Source organism: Entelurus aequoreus, linkage group LG25, assembly GCF_033978785.1.
Source record: "Entelurus aequoreus isolate RoL-2023_Sb linkage group LG25, RoL_Eaeq_v1.1, whole genome shotgun sequence".
In the NCBI taxonomy this organism is placed as follows: domain Eukaryota; kingdom Metazoa; phylum Chordata; class Actinopteri; order Syngnathiformes; family Syngnathidae; genus Entelurus; species Entelurus aequoreus.
Window position 1 is genome coordinate 25,019,859 of NC_084755.1, and position 21,431 is coordinate 25,041,289.

Below are 21,431 nucleotides of genomic sequence, written 5' to 3' on the forward strand. Positions count from 1 at the left end.
GCCTAATTGTTTGCATTAAATACAAACAATGCATTAAATGCCTCATTTTGTTTGTATATAAGTTGTATGATTGTTCAATTAAAAAAAGAAACCATCTTAATTTTTTAACAAGTGCTAAACGTTTGAAACAGAAGTTGACTATTGTCAGGCTTCTGAAAATCCAAACAACTCCTGCAAGTGGTTTTGTTCAACAATTTGGCAAAGAGGGAAAGGGCCTCTGGCAACAGGAAGCATGTTGACGTCATTTCCGGCTGCAGGCTTAGACCGGGGAAAGTTGTTTCCGGAACTTGTCAGTGCGATTCTCATCATTCCAAACTCAAGTCTTGTTCTGTGTTCGCTTCAAACATGTCTTGTGCGACTTTGTCCTCTGTTTGCTTTTCTTTGTGACACGTTTGTTGTCCCGAAGATGTCCTTCTGAAGGAGCTGTCTGGCGAATTAAGGATGAGCTCCAAGACAGAAGACACAACAGGTACACGTCTTGTTTATAACTGGGAAGGTTGAATAATAGTAAACCGGAAGTTGTAAATATGTTGACTTTAGCAACGACTACTCTGACGGTGTTAGCTGACGTGTAGTAATGTTGGGGTGTTTCACTCCAATAGACGTTTAGTTTACTTCGTAGACATCATCGTAAGAAGATACGTCATAAGTCCGTACTGCGATGGCGGACAAATATGACGTCACCGTTAGCGAGGCGAGCCACGTTAGCTTGTCAAGTTTGACGTTTTGTTTACGTCCATTATTCACAAGTACCAGAGCATAAACGTGAATATCACTTAAATAACAAAAAGAGTACAGCACACATTAATTACTAACTTGCTGTTCAGTAGCCGTGGGTGATACTACAAATGTTGGTGTTGATCTGATACCAAGTAAATACAGGCCCAGTACAGCCGACGCCGATACTTATTATTTCAACAGGTCATTAAATGATGGTGCCATATATTTATCCAAATAAAACCCCGGACAAAGATAATACAATATAAAAATAGAATAATACAAACAGCATTTATTTTTGTCACAATATTTAATCAAACACAAATGTAGTGGTACCTCAACTTAAGAGTGTTATGAGATAAGAGCTGTTATGCTTTAAATTGCAACCGAAAATGTGAGTTACAAGTTATTTTGTGTCTTTATTACAAAAGCTAGTTTTTGACACCGGATTTATATAATTTTGTGAACTGAATTGTTTTTTTTTACATGAAACTATGTAATACAATTTAATTGAATAAAAATGTGTTTGTTTAAAACATAAATTTGTCAAAATACAGTGTTTTACAATTCAGTGTGTAAAAAAAAATGAGTAGTGTCGCTTTGGTCTTTTGCAGCTTTTTTTGTTTTTTTTCTACATGGAATTGTATGCACTGAACTTTAAAACACATAATTGAACAAACTGAAGTTTATAGATAGACGTAAGTTTGAGAAGACGTAGATGCTCTTGAATTAAAGAAAGACATTTGTAAAACCATGAATGAGCGTGTCTCTGCTAATCTGCACCATACTGAAGCAGAAAGGATTTCACAGCAGACATTTATCCATGGAAATATGGAGAAGCTGCTGATGGTGTTGTTTGATGCAAAAGCAGGGTAAACGTACATTACTTTATAAAACTAGTGTAGTTGTTTGAAGTACATGTATTATTCTTACACAATATTATCTGAAAGTTGTTTATAAAAAAGCATGTTAAAGCTCTGATGTTATGGGGGGAAGCAGAAAATGATTAGAATACGTTTCATTTGAGATACAAGTGTTTTGAGTGAAGAGCTCATACGTTGAGGTATTATTCCCTTTAATGAGCTACAATAGTTTGAAGTCAAAGCTTGGTTCCTGCAGGACTTTCCTGAAGCTGCTCAGACGCAGCTTTCATTGGTCCATCAAGTTGTTGTTTACATCACGTCTTGGCTTTCATATGTTGTTGTTTACATCACGTCTTGGCTTTCATATGTTGTTGTTTACAACACGTCTTGGCTTTCATATGTTGTTGTTTACATCACGTCTTGGCTTTCATATGTTGTTGTTTACACTACGTCTTGGCTCTCATATGTTGTTGTTTACATCACGTCTTGACTTTTATATGTTGTTTACATCACGGCTTGGCTTTCATATGTTGTTGTTTACATCACGTCTCGGCTTTCATATGTTGTTGTTTACATCACGTCTTGGCTTTCATATGTTGTTGTTTACAACACATCTTGGCTTTCATATGTTGTTGTTTACATCACGTCTTGGCTTTCATATGTTGTTGTTTACGTCACGTCTTGGCTTTCATATGTTGTTGTTTACACCACGTCTTGGCTCTCATATGTTGTTGTTTACACCACGTCTTGGCTCTCATATGTTGTTGTTTACATCACGTCTTGACTTTTATATGTTGTTGTTTACATCACGGCTTGGCTTTCATATGTTGTTGTTTACATCACGTCTTGGCTTTCATATGTTGTTGTTTACACCACGTCTTGGCTCTCATATGTTGTTGTTTACACCACGTCTTGGCTCTCATATGTTGTTGTTTACATCACGTCTTGACTTTTATATGTTGTTGTTTACATCACGGCTTGGCTTTCATATGTTGTTGTTTACAACACATCTTGGCTTTCATATGTTGTTGTTTACAATGTAAACAACAACATATGAAAGCCAAGACGTGATGTAAACTTTACATCACGTCTTGGCTTTCATACGTTGTTGTTTACACCACCTCTTGGCTTTTTTATATGTTGTTGTTTACATCACGTCTTGGCTTTCATATGTTGTTGTCAGTGTTGGGACTAACGTGTACAAATAACGCGTTACTGTAACGCCGTTAGTTTCGGCGGTAACTAGTAATCCAACGCGTTATTTTTTTACATTCAGTAACTCAGTTACCGTTACTACATGATGCGTTACTGCGTTATTTTATGTTATTTTTTATGTAGTATCGACTAAAAACATAAGATCTGAGTGTGTTTTATTGGAGAGTTGCAGTGTCGTCCTTCTGATTCTTCCTGTGTCAGAACGGGGTGTGGGGAGGGGAGGGGGGGCGTGTCTGTGTTTACTAACAAGACATGGTGCAGCTGAAGCCGAGTTTCTTAACATGGAGATATTCTAGACTGACCATGCGTCCTCTTTTCCCCGGACATGTCTTCTTTTGCGGGGCTGTCCGGGCGGAGTTTCTTAAATGCCTCAAATGTCCGGCATTTTGAGTTAGGGTTGCGTGTATTTTCAATGTACGTTCAGGGTAAAGAAGGGGTTAAAAACAACAAATTGTGCGCATGCAGCAGCATTCGTGAGGGAGGGGCAGAGACAGAAAGAGCGAGAGAGCGAGGGAGTGGATTGATTGATTGAGACTTTTATTAGTAGATTGCACATTACAGTACATATTCCCTACAATTGACCACTAAATGGTAACACCCCAATAAGTTTTTCAACTTGTTTAAGTCGGGGTCCACGTTAATCCATTTCTTTCAAACTGTCATTGCTCAAAACATAATATTGAATAAAAATCAATGTTATTATGAATTATTGACCTATCCAAGGTTCCGATTACTTCACATCAAATATTCCACTTTGAAAAATATTTTTGGTGGAAGATTTTGCATATTTTGTGTGTTTGCCATTAAAAACATAGTTTTGTTTGACAAAAAAGGACGGAAAACAAACAAAAAAAACAACATAAAACAAACTAAAACATTTTGAAATGAGGGATAGAGCTGAAGTTGATGTAGACTCCAGAGATTTAAGCGTTAAATATAAAATTTATTTATGCCCTGGCACACCATTTCATGACCGAAGCAAAAAACTTTTTACACTTTTATGCTGAAATAAATACACCTACAACTCATTAAATAAAAACATAGAAAAAACTACCAGCAGCGGTAAAGTTTAGGTCCATGAAGGAAAGAAGAAAGTGAATGAATGTTTATAACTGATACATTTACATATTTTTACAAATTTGTTTTCTTTTTTTATTATTTTTTTAATGAATTAAGTAACGTTTATGACAGCCTTTTTCCAAAACACAATATAGAATGTGAGATATAACAGGATAATGCATACGTTTATCTTTTTTTTTTTTTCAAAATGCTTACAAAAAAGTGGGACTCCAAAAATGTACTGTAGGACCCCATTTTTATGACTTGATGGACCCCATTTTGAAAAATCCTAGCGCTGATCAACAGATTGTATTATTCTCCAGTGCAATAACAGTACTGAAATGAAGGCTAAAAGGGCATTAATGGGAGCTTTAAAAACAAGAAAAAAAGAAGTAACTAAATAGTTACTTTTCATAGTTCGCATTACTTTTTGGTGTAAGTAACTGAGTTACTTTTGAAATAAAGTAACTAATAACTGTAACTAGTTACTGGTTTTCAGTAACTAACCCAACACTGGTTGTTGTTTACATCACGTCTTGGCTTTCATATGTTGTTGCTAACATCACGCCTTGGCTTTCATATGTTGTTTTTTACATTACCTCTTGGCTTTCATATTTTGTTGTTTACATCATGTCTTGGCTTTCATATTTTGTTGTTTACATCATGTCTTGGCTTTCATATGTTGTTGTTTACATCACGTCTTAGCTTTCATTGTCAGGACACTTAAGTCAGACAATTATGGCCAAATTAATAATTAAGATTATTGTTATCAATATTAAAATCACGATTACTGATTGTTAGGTATAGCAGTGTTGCGGTGTGAGCGTAATACCATCATGTCATTTGCAATGTCTAATAAAAAAGACTGTAGATAAACGTTATCCATATATCTAAAGAAAAATATTAAATGATAAATGGGTTATACTTGTATAGCGCTTTTCTACCTTCAAGGTACTCAAAGCGCTTTGACAGTATTTCCACATGCACCCATTCACACACACATTCACACACTGATGGAGGGAGCTGCCATGCAAGGCGCTACCAGCACCCATCAGGAGCAAGGGTGAAGTGTCTTGCCCAAGGACACAACGGACGTGACTAGGATGGTAGAAGGTGGGGATTAGGTTTTTTTCATTCTTTAATATCAACTTGTCAGCTTTTTGTCATTTCATGATGCCTTTATCTCTATCTTTATATTTTGAGAGAGGGAGGTTTTTATTTTTATAATTTTTTTTAAAGCTATTTACATTTATATGTACATGTAGATGAAATATGTCATATAGGAATTAACTATAAACAATAAAACATTAACAAAATGATGTGTCACATGAATGATTTTTGAAGTAATAATACCTTTGTGAATTGAAAAAAACACAATTAATGTAAAACAAACATGGCGTTTACTTTTTGATATCAAAATAAAACACAAAGCAATTTGGCTAATGAAGATGAATATCTAATATCTAATAAACAAATTAGTTTTTCTGCAACGCCTCCCCAGTGTTTCAGTACAACAGTTTGGCGAACAAAAATAAAGAGGAGGTACATCGCACATCGAATACACAATCTTCACAGACTTTGTTCAATTCGATGAGATGACACAACTAGCTCAAATGTTTTGTCATCTCATCGAATTGAACAAAGGCTGTGAAGATTGTTGTATTCGAAGTGCGATGTAACCCTCCTCTTTATTTGTATCTTTATTTTAATATTTTATTTTTATTTTGAGCTAGTATCGATGTTATTTGAACACTGATACAGTTTGCAGTTAAATAAAGGAATGAACATCCCAGTCAACAAAGTAAAAACTTTATAAACAAGTTGTGACAATTTTCACAACGCATCGCCTGCTGCAAAACATCAAATAGTTTTCTTCTTCACTGTATACTAGTGTGGGGACAAGTGCGTCTGTCCAATATCGTCCACACCTGTCTCCATCTAAACACAGCAGTGCGCTCTTAAACACATGGCGGAAAGCAAGGGAAAATTACGTTAAACCACCTCCGTTTACTCCGAGGGAAAATCTGTGCAGTTTGTCCTCCATGATTATCAAGCCAAACACCGCTAGTGCGCATGCGTCTGACTTCGTGTTGCCGAAAATGCATTAATAAATGACGTTTTTTTGGTAATTAAAAAATTAGACGGTATTACTAACCGTCTGGAATTTTATCGCAAATTATCATTATACCATTTACCGTTACATCCCTAGTCCACTAACAAATAAAAAGTCAAGGGCGGTCACAGCATGTTCCTGCCGCAAATGTTGGTCAATTTTGGGGGCATTACGGCGAAAGACGAGGGCGGTCGCGGTGGTTGCTGTGGTTAAATTTGTGCCCTGGTGTGGCCCCCTTCTGACACCCACCCTCACTAAAGTGTGTGTCTCTCTGCAGAAGGCCGCCTTCAGGCCCAACTAGGCGAGTGGCGGGCGCAGGTGGAACACTGGAAGGGTGTGGTCACCGTTTGTGAACTGAGCAAACGGGAGGAACTGGCAGAGCTGCAGAAACAATATGATCAAGAGATCCAGTCTCTCCAGGAGGCCCTCAGAGGTCAGCATGTTTGCTGTGATAAGACACCTCCATTTTCTTCTCTTTTACACACAAACTATTGTTCTCAAGCTTCACTTTTTACTACACTTTCATATTCTGTAACCCTTGCAACTTGGTCAAAGTTACTCAATTTTCCCATCTACAGAGGCACCTGTATATAAGCCACACCCACTAAATCTTAGAAGGAACTTTTTTCCAAATATTAGTCGCAGATATTTACGTTGTGAAATGACTTATTTACACAGAAATATTTATTTACATACTTTCATTGTTTCCAAACAAAACAAAAGTCATGGTCATGGACCCACCACCTGCGGAAGCTAGCTCTCCAATCAGCTAAACAGACTCAATAACTCCACAGTGAAGTTTTGGTGAATTTACTGAGGAACTTGTGAAAGTGAAACAACACAAAAAGAATGCCATTGTAAGTTAATAATACTTGCTTGCTTAGGCGGTCCATCGTAGTCGAAGATGACGTAGCTTCCATTTTGTTGCTCTGGTCGGTGGCTATCGTTGCTGGCGACGATGCCACTCCATATGACTATGAAGTCCGAACTTGGAACCACACGTCCTGCCACAGTGGGGGACATGTCAGGCCTGGATCAGGGGGCTGGGATGGTTCTGGAACTGCAGGGTGGTGTCTTGGTTCCGACACTCCTCCAGATACATGACCCCGTCATGACACAGCGAACGCCACAGCGATCGATTGGCTGCAGCTGTCTCAAGTTCGTGGGGTTTGATGTTGCACCTCTTCAATATCCCTTTCAGTTGGTCTTTGTACCGCAGCTTTTGTCCTCCGGGCTTTCTGCTGGCTGAAAGGAGCTGACCATAAAGCATCTGACGAGGCAATCGGTGTCCTGGCATCCGGATGGTGTGACCAACCCACCAAAGTTGTCGCTGTGCTAGGGTGGCCTCTATGCTTATGGAACTCAGTGCGCTGTAAGATGTCCGTATGAGGAACTCGGTCCTGCCATGTCACTGTTTCCCACACATTCATTTATTTGTGGCGGCCCGCCACGAAAGAATTACGTCCGCCACAAGTAGATTTTTCGGCTTTTGACTCGCTCGACCGCTCATAAAAGCAATGGGACTCTGTCTGTGAATGTATCTTGTAGTTACAATTCCGGTGCAGTAGGTGGCGGTAGCCTGCTATGCATTGTAACTCCGCCAATAGCACTTAATTCACCTGGTGGGCCAGAAGAAGAAGAAAAAGATGACGACGAAGTAAAAGAAGAACGGACCAACCAGATCAAAATACGAGGGTAAGACGTCTTGGCAAACAACTTCAAAAGTGGTCCAAACCTGTGCAGTGTGCAGCACCGACTCGGATTTTCTTAATTTTTATTTTCGGGATTTGAATGCATTTATTTTGAAAGGACAGCTGGAGAGAGACGGGGGAGGGGGGAGAGGGGGGATTGACACGGAGCAAAGCGACTGTCAGGTGGGATCGAACTGGGTCGCCGCAGCGGGTGCTCTACCAGGTGAGATAGGTTATAGCTGCATCGCTCGCGGCTCGTCATATATTTAACGTTAATCCGCGATTTCACCGAGCGTTTCACTGACGGTGAGCAGCCTGACGCTGCTTCATTAACACCGCCGCTGTTTGACTCGGGGGCCGGGGCAGACGCACGCAGTAACAGTCACCTGTTACCATACCGACGAGCTAACGTGTCCAGGTTATAACCCTGTTGTCAATAAACACACGTGGAGACAGTGCTTCAGATACTGCATTAATACTGAAGCTAAATTGTCCACTGTCCACTGCAGCATGTGAATGCAATGAAAAGAATACAATCTGAGCCAACCAGCTGTTAAAATGTTGTCCAGGTTAATGTTTTGGCCATTAAAGGCCCTTCATTTCAAGATTTCAACTGTGATCGGGCTTTAAACAGGTGGCTGACCTGTTCAGATGGTTGTAACTGCTACTGGTCAAATAATGTGAAATAGCATTTAATTTTACATGTATGCAATGCCATTTAAATGTAATTATAGATAATAATAATAATAATAATAAATACTATGTAGTGTTGTAAATAGTCAACGGGAAGGATTTTAGTAAGATATAAGCCATGAGCACTACACAGCCAGAAAAAAATCTAGGCAGGACAAGTAAAAATATTGGGGCAAGTAGATTTGAGAAGTCGGGCAAGTAGAAAAAAAACCTTAACGTTGAACCCTGCATGTGTTGAGCTGCTGCCGCTTAAGGTTAGACGGCACTGTACATAGAGCGGTTCTGCTCGTTAGTAAGACATTTCAAAGACTATGCACAGAGGAAGGAATGATTTCCTTCAAGAAGGATCTGAGGAAACACATTTGGGACAATGTATACAATGAAGATGATGTAGATGATGCATATGGGAATTTTTTCAACACCTTTCTAACACTCTATGATAAACATTGTCCATGGAAAGAACTTAGTAAGAAGCAAAAGAAAAACAACCAACCATGGATGACAAAAGGACTGAAAAATGCTTGTCACAAAAAAACCACATATCGAATATTTATAACACAGAGATCTATAGAGCCAGAAAATAAGTATAAGAAATATATAAACAAGCTAATTGGTATACTACGAACATGTAAGAAGGAATACTACAGTCATCGCCGCTGCCGCCGCCACCCCCAGCCCCCCGACCACACCACCACAAATAGATGCCTGTCCTGTGGGAAACACTGCATGTGATGCCAAGAATGCGTTGGAGACATCTGATGTTAAATGCATCAAGGCAGCGGATGTGTCTGCGGTATATTGTTCAGGCTTCTGACCCATACAGCAGAGTTGAAACACACACCGCCCTGTACACTGACACTTTCGTTGAGGTTCGAAGGTGGTTGTTTTCAAACACCCGGGAGCGCAGTCTTCCAAAGGCAGAGGAGGCTGAGTTGATACGAGCCTGGATGTCATCATCGATCTGGCATGTTGGGGTCAGAGTACTGCCGAGGTAGCAAAACTGCTCAACGAGCTTGAGGGGTGTGCCGCTGATGGTAAAGACAGGGGGTGTAGGTGATGGGGACCTCTCCTGGATGAGAACCTCTGTTTTCTGGATGTTGATCACCAGACCTAGTGAGCGGTAGACTGATGACATGGTGTCTAGTGCATGCTGCATGGCATCAGGAGTGTGGGCGAGGAGTGCGCAGTCTTCTGCATATTGCAGCTCCTGGATGTTGGTGCCTGCCATCTTCGTCTTTGCCTGTAGGCGCCGGATGTTGAATAGGCTCCCATCCAAGCGAAACTCGATGGAGACACCACTATCCTCCGTGATGGACTGGCGGAATAGGAGTGTGGCTGCTGCCAGGAAAAGATTGAAGATCGCTGGGGCCAGTACACACCCTGCTTCACCCCTACTTTTACGGGGAAAGAGGGGGACTGTTCACTGCCTACAAGTACACAGGCCTGCATGCCATCGTGAAACTGTTTTAGGATGCTCAGAAACTTGGGGGGGGACACCAAACTTCCTGAGGATTCTCCAGTGCAAATCACGGTCAACTGTGTCAAAGGCCTTGGTGAGGTCAATAAAGGTAATGTTGAGGTTCCTTGTTTTGTTCCCTGCATTTCTCCTGTATTTGACGGGCAGCGAAGATCATGTCTAGTGTACTTCGGTTCTTTCTGAAGCCACACTGTGTCTCTGGGAGGATGCCCTCTGTTAGAAATGTAAGGCGAGAAAGCATAATTTTCGCAAGTACCTTGCCGGCCACTGAGAGAAGGTAGATGCTACGACTATTTCCACAAGATGATTTATCTCCTTTCTTCTTGTAGATGGTGACAATGTTGCTGTCTTTCCATTCTTGAGGCAGGGCAAGCTTCACTTTTTACTACACTTTCATATTCTGTAACCCTTGCAACTTGGTCAAAGTTACTCAATTTTCCCATCTACAGAGGCACCAGTATATAAGCCACACCCACTAAATCTTAGAAGGAACTTTTTTCCATATATTAGTCGCAGATATTTACGTTGTGAAATGACTTATTTACACATAAATATTTATTTACATACTTTCATTGTTTCCAAACAAAACAAAAGTCATGGTCATGGACCCACCACCTGCGGAAGCTAGCTCTCCAATCAGCTAAACAGACTCAATAACTCCACAGTGAAGTTTTGGTGAATTTACTGAGGAACTTGTGAAAGTGAAACAACACAAAAAGAATGCCATTGTAAGTTAATAATACACTAATACACTGACACACAGGGAAGGGGGCGTCGCCCGGGACAGTGTAACTCGGCCTGTCGCCATCACGTGTCCACCTCATTGCTGCCACCACAGCCTGACCACAGCCTGGGGAGGGGGGAGCGGGGGGGGGGCAATAGACTACAGACTACAGACTCTGATTACATTGAACACATTGTTTATTAAAAAATAATCAAATAACAATATCTTATAATAAATAAAAATATTTGAGAAATAAAGAAGCCTACAATTTTTGGTTGTTTTCCGCTCCATTTGCAGAATAGCGATATACGGTATATAGAGTATCTCGATATTTTTTCCATAAAGTATAAACAAAACACAAAACAGTCCTAGTTACCTGAGATACTAAGTATGTCATTATTAGTAAGTCAATATTTTGACTTAGTAATTTGATGTTAGTTTGTCTAAATTGTCAGACAATCGCTTCTCTGATGTCTCCATCATGTTCAGAAGTCTCTTCTTTATCTGGACATCTTCTACTGCATTCAGCAACTTTGTCTCCATTGGAAGTTTTCGTTTTAGTCTGTCGTGCTTGTGGCTGTTGAGTTTTGCCTAGTGAAAAAAAAAAAAAAATGTTATAAGGATTTTTACAAAATGACATTCAATAATTATGAATACATTATTTGGGATGAACCCACTTTAGCACAGGTGTAAGATAGTGACATGTTATTTACAACATTTCAAATGGCCCTCAACATCGTCGGTAAACAATGTGTGTCAATAAAGCACTTCGAGGTATTTTAATTTTGACAGAAAAAAAACCCATTTTATGCAACTGCAGTTTTACTTAACTCAATATTATTTATTACAAGAAACTACTCCAAGCATTTTTAATACAACCCTATTTAAATACATCTTAAACAGCTGAACTTTAATACCGTATTTTCCGAACTATAAGGCGCACCTTCAATGAATGGCATATTTTAAAACTTTGTTCATATATAAGGCGCACCGCATTATAAGGCGCATAGAATTGACGCTACAGTAGAGGCTGGGGTTACGTTATGCATCCATTAGATGGAGCTGCTCTAAAGGGAATGTCAACAAAACAGTCAGATAGGTCAGTCAAACTTTATTAATAGATTACAAACCAGCGTTCTGACAACTATGTTCACTCCCAAAATGAATAAACAGCTGTTTTATTATTTTCCCCGAGGTAAAGTCAGTGACGTGGTGTTTTGTTTATCTTTTAACAACAGCAAGGTATAACATGTAGTGCAACATTTATATCACATAGTGGAGGGGAACTTTTCCCTGATTCAATAAACACGTAAAAAACAGTGATACTGTTACGGTAAATCAAAAGTTAGTGCAATCACAATATAGTAACACTCGAAATAGTGCAGAGCAATAACTATATCAATAACTCAACGTTGCTCAAACGTTAATGTCACACAACACAACACACAAAATAAACATGTAAAGCTCACTTTATGAAGTTATTCCTCATCCACGAATCCCTCGAATTCTTCTTCTTCAGTGTCCGAATTAAACAGTTGGGCGAATACGGCATCCAACATGCCCGGCCGCCTCGTCAAAGTCATCATTAATCGAGTCAGTGTCGCTGCTGCTCTATTCCCGTGTTCTACTGCGTGACTGATCGTCTTAAGTTTAAACTCTGCGTCGTAAGCGTGTCTCTTAATAGGAGCTTTTTTGGGGTCTTTACATAAACAAACAAATGGAAATGAAACGGCACGCCTCGCGCAGTCATATATCCCAGCATGCACCGCGCGCTTCTTCTTCTACGGGGGAAGATGAAGACGGGGGAAAATGAAGTCGGCGGCTGCTTACCGTAGTTGCGATTGATTGAAACTTTTACCTTTTGGAGGCTCAATATTGGTCCATATATAAGGCGCACCGGATTATAAGGCGCACTGTCAGCTTTTGACAAAATTGGAGGTTTTTAGGTGCGCCTTATAGTGCGGAAAATACGGTATATGCTTGCCATCTTGACTTCTGATTCCAAAGCAAGTATTTTTGTCACACTGTTGTCAAACAATGATCATATTCAAACAAATGGGCAACATATGATTCCACATTGTTGAAAGTGGTTATGAGAGCATTTGTAATTGCAGTGCAGTTCATATAAAAATGTTTTGATGCCCCATCTATCTGCCTTTTAACAATATTACTTCCTGGCAATGAAGTTAGCGCCCACATACCTGAAGTATCTTTCACCACAGAAGATTGTGGATTGCTCCCATTGGAATATTGCTGCTCTTGTACATAATTCGGCATATCTTTGTTTGTGACCAGGCTGTCAAAGGTAAAAGGAGAATCCCAACTCCTGTGAGAGCTTGTGTCAATATCTTATGTTTCTAATCCAAATTGAATGGATGTAGTTGATGGAGAACCGCCCCAGATCTGCCGGCATACTTGGAAGTACAGCAAAACAACTCTGCCGTAACCACTTCTTCCACCTGCGTCGACTGCTTGTCTGTACTTTCCACGAATCACTTTCAGTTTAGTGTTGATAGTTGTTTTTGTGATGTCCTCTTTCCGGTGAAGAAATTCCTCAGATGTCCCTCCAAGTCTGTACCGTTCCAAAATAGGGTAAGAATGTCACCATACTTTGACTGGCAAGTTTCCCAGTCAACACTTTCTTGAGTGTTGTTAACTTTAAACTCCAAAATGATGCTTAAAAGTAGCTGTACTTCTCTGTCAGTCCACATATATAATTATTTCTTGCCGTGACCAGCCATTTTTGCTATATGCCGCCTCTGGAAATTACGTTTTGGAAGTTTCTGATTGGCTAAAATGGTCTTAAATCCTAGGCTACAGCGCCCCCAGTATTTTGGTATGCGCATACATATGCGTTTGCTTGGGGACAGATAGTTTTTTAAATGCGCACGTGTGGCTGGAGATCTTGTTAAGACCTTAGTTTAGGCGGTGGCTCTTTGTTGCTAAGGCGGCCGCCTTAGCAACAAAGCACTGCGGGAAACACTGGCACGTACAAATATGCATGAAAACACTCCTACAGACATCACACATGGGACGCTTTAGTAAGTAAGATTTGTTTTAGTTATATTGTATAACTTACAAACGTTACTTAGAGTGATGAATGAAGAATCCACACGAGTAGAAACGCTATAGACTGTTTGACTTCCAGTTTCAAGCAGTAGAAGAAGAGGTACATTTTCACCTGCAGAACTTGTCCAAAAGATGGCATTTCAGTGTCTCTGCTTGGGTTGTATGAAAACTATTGAATTTCAAACATTATGGCCGTCAGCGAGGAAAAAAACCATGAAATAGCCGCACTGTTTTATAAGCCACAGGGTTCAAAGCGTAGGAAAAAAGTATCGATTTATAGTTAAAAATTTGCGGCACATTTTTTGAACCCGAAGATACAAGAAGAACTAGGGAAGTCCCTCCGATCTGATCTCATTTCGAGTCCCAATCCGATACGGTAGCAATAAATAACTGAAGTGAAAATGTTTTCTTGCAAGTCAGTAAAGTAAACACAATAAGTATGAATGTGCCGATCAATCGGCTACAGGTCAGTATCGGCCGATTTTCATGCTTAAGTATGTGATCGCCATTGCCAATGAAAGTCTTTTAATGCTGATCCTCTCTGGCTGACCAGCGAGGCACTATGTTTGTCTATACACAGTGCGGAACCGCTCTCCTAAGCCAATAACTCTCACCTTTATTACACTACATTTCTCAGTATCATTATCAAGTAGCATTATCACTGGAGGTTGAGGCTGAACATGATTATTTGAAATTAAGGATTTAATTAGTAGCTAAAATAACCACAAGAGGCTGACCTTTGTTGTTTGAGTGTTAGATATGTTGGCCAATCAGCACGTCTGTTTGTTTCTCGCTCCAAACAGGAAGAAAGACGTCTCACTTTTGGCACGGCTCTCAGCACCTGAGCGTGTTTAATCAACTGTCCAATTAACTGAACACAATGAGCCCTCTTTTTACTCATTGCATACCGACAGAGAGCTCTGTGACTCGCTAGTGAGATGTGTAACTCCAAGACAAATGTCCCCTTGTGGATTGGGCAATACGAGCCCATCAACACGGGCCACAGCCAGATTACCCTGATGGCAACAAACAGAAAGACAACGGGGAAAAAAAGGTGTTCAATATTTATTTTTGTTAAATTTTTGCTTACAGAAATGAGTCCATTTTATTTGTTTGTTTGTTTATTTATTCAGGAAAACAAAGTTATTTACCTTCCAATGACTGTACAAAGGTAAACAATTGTACACTAATACAAGTTCATATCCTTTTAAACACTCGCATTATTATGATGATATATTATACATATATGTATATTATAAACAGCAACACTAAATGGTCCCTAGTGTGTGAATGTGAGTGTGAATGTTGTCTATCTGTGTTGGCCCTGCCATGAGGTGGTGACTTGTCCAGGGTGTACCCCGCCTTCCACCTATGTGCAGCTCAGATAGGCTCCAGCACCCCCTGCGACCCCATAAGGGACAAGCGGTAGAAAATGGACGGGATGGATATTATAAACACTGTATAGTTGTTATTTCTTCTTTTTAAGACATGCTGTAGAGTCTGTCTCCAGAAAGACAAATATTATTTAAGTAAATGATTACTTTTTGTTGTCATGTGTGGCACCTTGAGACAAGAACAGTCTAAAAGTAACATGTCTTCCTTCATTCTTTATTTTTTTACACTTGTATGCATTTGATGTATAAAAAGTCATCATCGCAAATTGAATTGCAATCCAGCGTTGGCAAGAAAAATGTCGAGTAGTTGTTTTGTCAAAAGGATGCAGCCCTACTACACGTGCTACATGCTAAGTAGCTTGAAAGAAGAAGAAATAAGTGCTTGGTAAAGTTGAAGAAGTGGAGGCAGAAAGTAAGCATGTAATAACAGGAATTGAACAAAATAAGAGTCTAGATAATAAAACAGCCAGGGTCACAGTCACACATCAGCCATCAATTGGCTGATGTGGTGTCGATATCATTACAGGATCGATACCAGGGTAATCAAATCGATGTAAGTATTTGAACATTTTCAATTATTATTATTATTGTCTCAATATAATTTGTTTATATTATTCTTTACAAAGATATACTAACTCCATGGACACAGGAAGACTTTATTTCAAATAGCAGTTGTTTAGTTATTGCTTACCATTGGCTTTGTTTTGCTTAAACAGTTGTTTGGGATAAAAAGTAATTTGTGTTGATATTTGGTCAACAGCACTCACTGTAAGTGTCATTTGTGATAAAAGACAATAATATTGTGTTGATATTTTGTCCACAGCACTCCCTGTAAATGTCATTTGTGATAAAAGACAATAATATTGTGTTGATATTTTGTCAACAGCACTCCCTGTAAATGTTGTTTGTGATAAAAGACAATAATATTGTGTTGATATTTTGTCAACAGCACTAACTGTAAATGTTGTTTGTGACAAAAAGTAATATTGTGTTGATATTTTGTCAACAGCACTAACTGTAAATGTTGTTTGTGATAAAAGATAATAATATTGTGTTGATATTTTGTCAAAATCACTCACTGTAAATGTACAGTGAATATATCGGCATCTGTATTGTTATCAGCAGCATAATAACACATTTCTATGAAGCTTGTCTTATTACATGTAGAATTTGCTACTATTGTTTTCAATCAGATGGTTGGATGCTTCATACCATTTTTTAACAAAATAAAGTGTCCAGTGCAAAAGAAGTAAAGAAAAGTACTATTCAATCAATCAATCAATGTTTATTTATATAGCCCTAAATCACAAGTGTCTCAAAGGGCTGCACAAGCCACAATGACATCCTCGGTACAGAGCCCACATACGGGCAAGGAAAAACTCACCCCAGTGGCCCTCAAAGCCTTCCTGTATCCAGAGACATGCCCTACCCTCTTTTCTTTAGAGACAATAACAAAAACAAAAAAAGATGATTTTGTAATAATATACTAGGTATCAATATTGTCCACATTTGTATCACATTGAAGCTTTAGCAGTTAGCTTATTGCTGCTGGGTGTGTGTGTAGCATGCTTATTAGCCATTCCTTTCATATAAGTTGGCAATGCTGATCCCACTTGCTAGGTCTTATTATTCTCTGGCAGAGCGGGTGCATATGAAAAGTACGCAGTTGTAACGACAAGCTACATTCACAGACAGTCCCATTATAGGGTGTTGAAACACTGATATTTCTTAATTTCACCTCTTCCTGAAAAGTTTTCACAGTCCACATTTTTCAACCAATTCCAACCATTCCACCTTCAAAACATTCTTCCGAGTTGGGACAACCAATGTTCCTAATTTTTTTTCATACAAATTCCCGGATTTCCCGAAATTCCAGGAATTCCGAAATACCCATTTTCAATTCAAACTGTTACTATTTCAACATTTTTTCCACTGATTCCAAACTCCCAACACCAACTCATTCATATCATCTAGGACAATTGTGCTAGTATCAATATTTAAAAAAATTCTCACATCTCCAGGAAATTCCCAATCAAATGAATGGACGTATTCATAGTTCTACAATGCCCTAAATTCTTAACATTTTCAAACCCGATTCCGACCTTCCAACCATCCACCCACACTACTCTTCACATATATCCAACACTAAACATGTTTTTCTTTCCCAAAATTCCAGTTTTTCTCCCCATTGACAATAAATGTGCATTACACAATCTGCTGCATATCCCACATTTCTCATCACATTTGAAGCGTTCCAACATCCACACACTCCACTCACCCTGGACATTTAAGCCAGCATGTTTCCCGGTACTGAAAATTCCCTAAATTGCCCCGAATTACCAGGAATTTCCCCCCCATTAAAAAAGGATTGGGCAATATACAAACCTCTCCATATCCCACATTTCTCATCCCGTTTAAAGCCTTCCAACAACCACAAACTCCACTGACCCTGGACACTCTAACATTTCAGTTAGGTTGGACAGCTTGCACATATAAGACATTCTAACATTTCAGTTAGGTTGGACAGCTTGCACATGTAAGACATTCTAACATTTCAGTTTGGTTGAACAGCTTGTACACATAAGACAATCTAACATTTCAGTTTGGTTGGACAGCTTGCACATATAATACATTCTAACATTTCAGTTTGGTTGAACAGCTTGCAAACATAACACATTGTAACATTTTAGTTTGGTTGAACAGCTTGCACAAGTGTTGGGTTAATTACTGAAAACCAGTAACTAGTTACAGTTACTAGTTACTTTATTTCAAAAGTAACTCAGTTACTTACACCAAAAAGTAATGCGTTACTGTGAAAAATAACTATTTAGTTACTTATTTTTTTCTTCTTTTTTTTTTTAAAGCTCCCATTAATGCCCTTTTAGCCTTCATTTCAGTACTGTTATTACACTGGAGAATAATACAATCTGTTGATCAACTTGACATGCATTTGCATCACTGATCTCTGCTAAGCAATGTGGTCTACATACAACACACAAAGACAAAGATATGTTTCAAAGGGCCAATTTATTTCAGGCCAGAACAAATTGACAAAACTATTTTAAATAGCTGCAACATAACATACATAAGTAACAAACAGCATAATAACAACATAGCTGTAAACCAAGGAAGTACTTTAACTTTAACTTTACATACACAAAGCCTAACCAGGCGTTTTTTCTCTCAAGGAATTCTGAAATAAAATCATGTCTGAAGCCCAGAATACTCTACGCATTTCCCCAGTTTTAGTTTAGAGATAAGGAAAGATTGGCCTGGCCCACTAGGATCCCTCTTTATGTTTGTGAACTTTATAGTCTATACCTTCAGAGTGATGTGATAATCAAACACTCTAGAAGTCTAGAATGAAAGAGTATATAAGAGTATTGACAGAGTGTGTGTACTAAAATTCATAATAACATTGATTTTGATTCAATATTATGTTTTGAGCAATGACAGTTTGAAAGAAAGAAAAACAGCTTTGTTTTATTAGTCAACATTGCAACTTTTTCTAAATTACATTTCACCTTTAAGCTTTTTTATTTCACTTTTGTTATGTTTTTGTTTATTTTAATAGTATTTTTAGAATGTGCCGTGGGCCTTTAAAACATTAGCTGTGGGCCGCAAATGGCCTCCTGAGCACAGTTTTGACACCCCTGCTATAGATAATAAAAAATTAAATCTGATAAATCTATCGATAAAAAGCTGAGCCTGGCGGCGCATGCGCGTTTATCATAACTCTCTCGCTCTCTCTGTCTCCGCCCCTCCCTCACGAATGCTGCTGCGCGCACCCTTCCCTCCCTCCCTCCCCACACCGAGACACACACACACACAGCGCCTCTTCCTTGTGACACAAGAGATTCAGAAGGACGACACTGCAGCGCTGCAATAAAACACACTCAGATCTTCTGTTTCTAGCCGATACTACATAAAAAATAACGTAAAATAACGCAGTAACGCATCATGTATAAGGCTGAAACGACGCGTCGACATAGTCGACGTCATCGGTTACGTAAATACGTCGACGCCGTTTTTGTGCGTCGACGCGTCGCATTTACGTCACACTACCGTCATGGCGGACCGCAAAGCAGACGGTGCGAGCGAGGGGGGAAAAATCACGCCAAAAGTCGTCAAAAGTGTGGGAGTATTTCAATACACGGCCTAATAATGTTGTTGTATGCACACTGTGTCGAGCGGCAATGGCCTATCATAGCAGCACAACGGCTATGAACGAACATTTGAAAAGAAAACCATCAACTAGTCAATCGTCCGCGTGAGCATACGTTGTCATCATTACACAAAAACATGAATGTGTCATTTGTATCTGCTAGGGGTGTAACAGTACGTGTTTTGTATTGAACCGTTTCGGTACGGGGCTTTCGGTTCGGTACGGGGGTGTACCGAATGAGTTTCTAAGCTAAAGCTAAAGTCTTAACAAGCTGCTTTGCTCCTTCTGCTTCTGTCTCAGCACGCAGCATTGTCCCACCCACACACCCATCTGATTGGTACACAGAAAGCGTTATCAGCCAATCAGCAGTGCGTATTCAAAACGTTAGCAGCCAATCAGCAGTGCGTATTCAGAGCGCATGTAGTCAGCGCTTCAGCGTCGAGCAGATTGGTGTTTAGCAGGTGAGCATCAGGCAGCGGACTCTCCCCAAATGATAATAAACAACTCCCAGTCAACTACTAGTAACATCACTATGAGCCCGTTGATCTTCTAGAAACTTACACTGCAGCTCAGCTCACTCGCAGTCCTGGCTTGAGGTGAAGGCTAATTACCTCTCAGTTCCAGCCACATCGACCCCTTCTGAGCGCCTATTTTCAGCTGCTGGGAATATTGTAAACAAGAAAAGAACCAGAGCATGTAGACATGCTAACCTTTCTTCATTACAACTGTTAGTCACTCACTGGAATGAGTAGAATTGGTTATTGTGTACTGTGTTGGACTGGATGTTTATTTTGCAAATTTTAAAAGCAATACTTAATGTTTACAGTGCTCCAGAATATTTAGATTGGCACTTTTTTGTATTGGATGTTTATCTTTATTTTTGCACATTTTAGCAAATAAGCAATACTTTCACTTTTGTTGAAATGTTTACACTGTTGTTACAGAATATTTCGTTTTGTACTTTTTTGTATTGGATGTTTATCTTTATTTTTGCATATTTTAAAGCAAAATAAGCAATACCTTTACTTTTGAAATGCTGATACTATTGCAGAATATTAAGATTTGCACTGGATGTTTACTTTTATATTTGCACATTAAAAAGCAAATAAGCTACTTTTAATTTTGTTAAATGTTAAAAGTTTTAAATGTTTACATTGTTACAGAATATTTTGTCATGTTGTTGTCAATGTTGACTGAGTGGCCATACTTCTTTTTTTTTTGTAAATAAAAGCCATGCCTTTTGAAAAAACGGGCCTACATTAATTTTTTCATCTTCATTTTAAATAAAAAAAATAATCGGTAAAAGGAAAAATAATCTATAGATTAATCGAAAAAAAAATCTATAGATTAATCGAAAAAAATAATCTATAGATTAATCGATTGAAAAATAATCGTTAGCTGCAGCCTTAATCATGTAGTAACGGTAATTGAGTTACTGAATATAAAAAATAACACGTTAGATTACTAGTTACCGCCGAAACTAACGGCGTTACAGTACTTTGTAACGCGTTAGTCCCAACACTGCACCTACGACATTGTAACATTTCAGTTTATGTTGGACAGCTTACACACATAAGACATTCTAGCATTTCAGTTTGGTTGGACAGCTTGCACACATAAGACATTCTAGCATTTCAGTTTGGTTGAACAGCTTGCACACATATGACATTGTAACATTTCAGTTTGGTTGAACAGCTTGCACACATACTATATTGTAACATTTCAATTTGGTTGAACAGCTTGCACACATATGACATTGTAACATTTCAGTTTGGTTGAACAGCTTGCACACATATGACATTGTAACATTTCAGTTTGGTTGAACAGCTTGCACACATATGACATTGTAACATTTCAATTTGGTTGAACAGCTTGCACACATGACATTGTAACATTTCAGTTTGGTTGAACAGCTTGCACACATAAGACATTCTAGCATTTCAGTTTGGTTGGACAGCTTGCACATATAAGACATTCACACACTGGGATTACAAGTTGTAGTTGATGTGGATGAGGTGTCTACACTGATATGGTTTTATGGCCCATGACCACAATGATCAGCCATGCACAACAAGACCACTCTCTGATCATTTCAGATGAGAGGTTGGACAAAGTGCTTTCTTCTTGTCTTTGCAGAGATGGCGTCGCAGTACGAGTCCAGGATGGCTGCTCTGCTGGAGGGCAGGAGAGCCAGTCAGGTTAGTTTTCATTGAGCACACCATTTGCAAGTTGACACCATGGGGTTCTCCTC

At 39.1% G+C, this 21,431-nt stretch overlaps 1 protein-coding gene across 2 annotated transcripts in view; it reads left to right on the forward strand.

Annotated features, from left to right (window-relative positions):
* Positions 1-262: 262 nt before the first annotated feature.
* Positions 263-21,431, forward strand: part of rabep2 (rabaptin, RAB GTPase binding effector protein 2) — a 43,649-nt gene continuing 22,480 nt past the window's right edge. For both annotated transcript variants that reach the window (XM_062037044.1, XM_062037045.1), the window contains exons 1-3: positions 263-469; positions 6,245-6,400; positions 21,317-21,378. In XM_062037044.1, the coding sequence (XP_061893028.1) occupies positions 442-469; positions 6,245-6,400; positions 21,317-21,378 (246 nt within the window). In that variant the 5' untranslated portion in view covers positions 263-441. The remainder of the gene's footprint in view (positions 470-6,244; positions 6,401-21,316; positions 21,379-21,431) is intronic.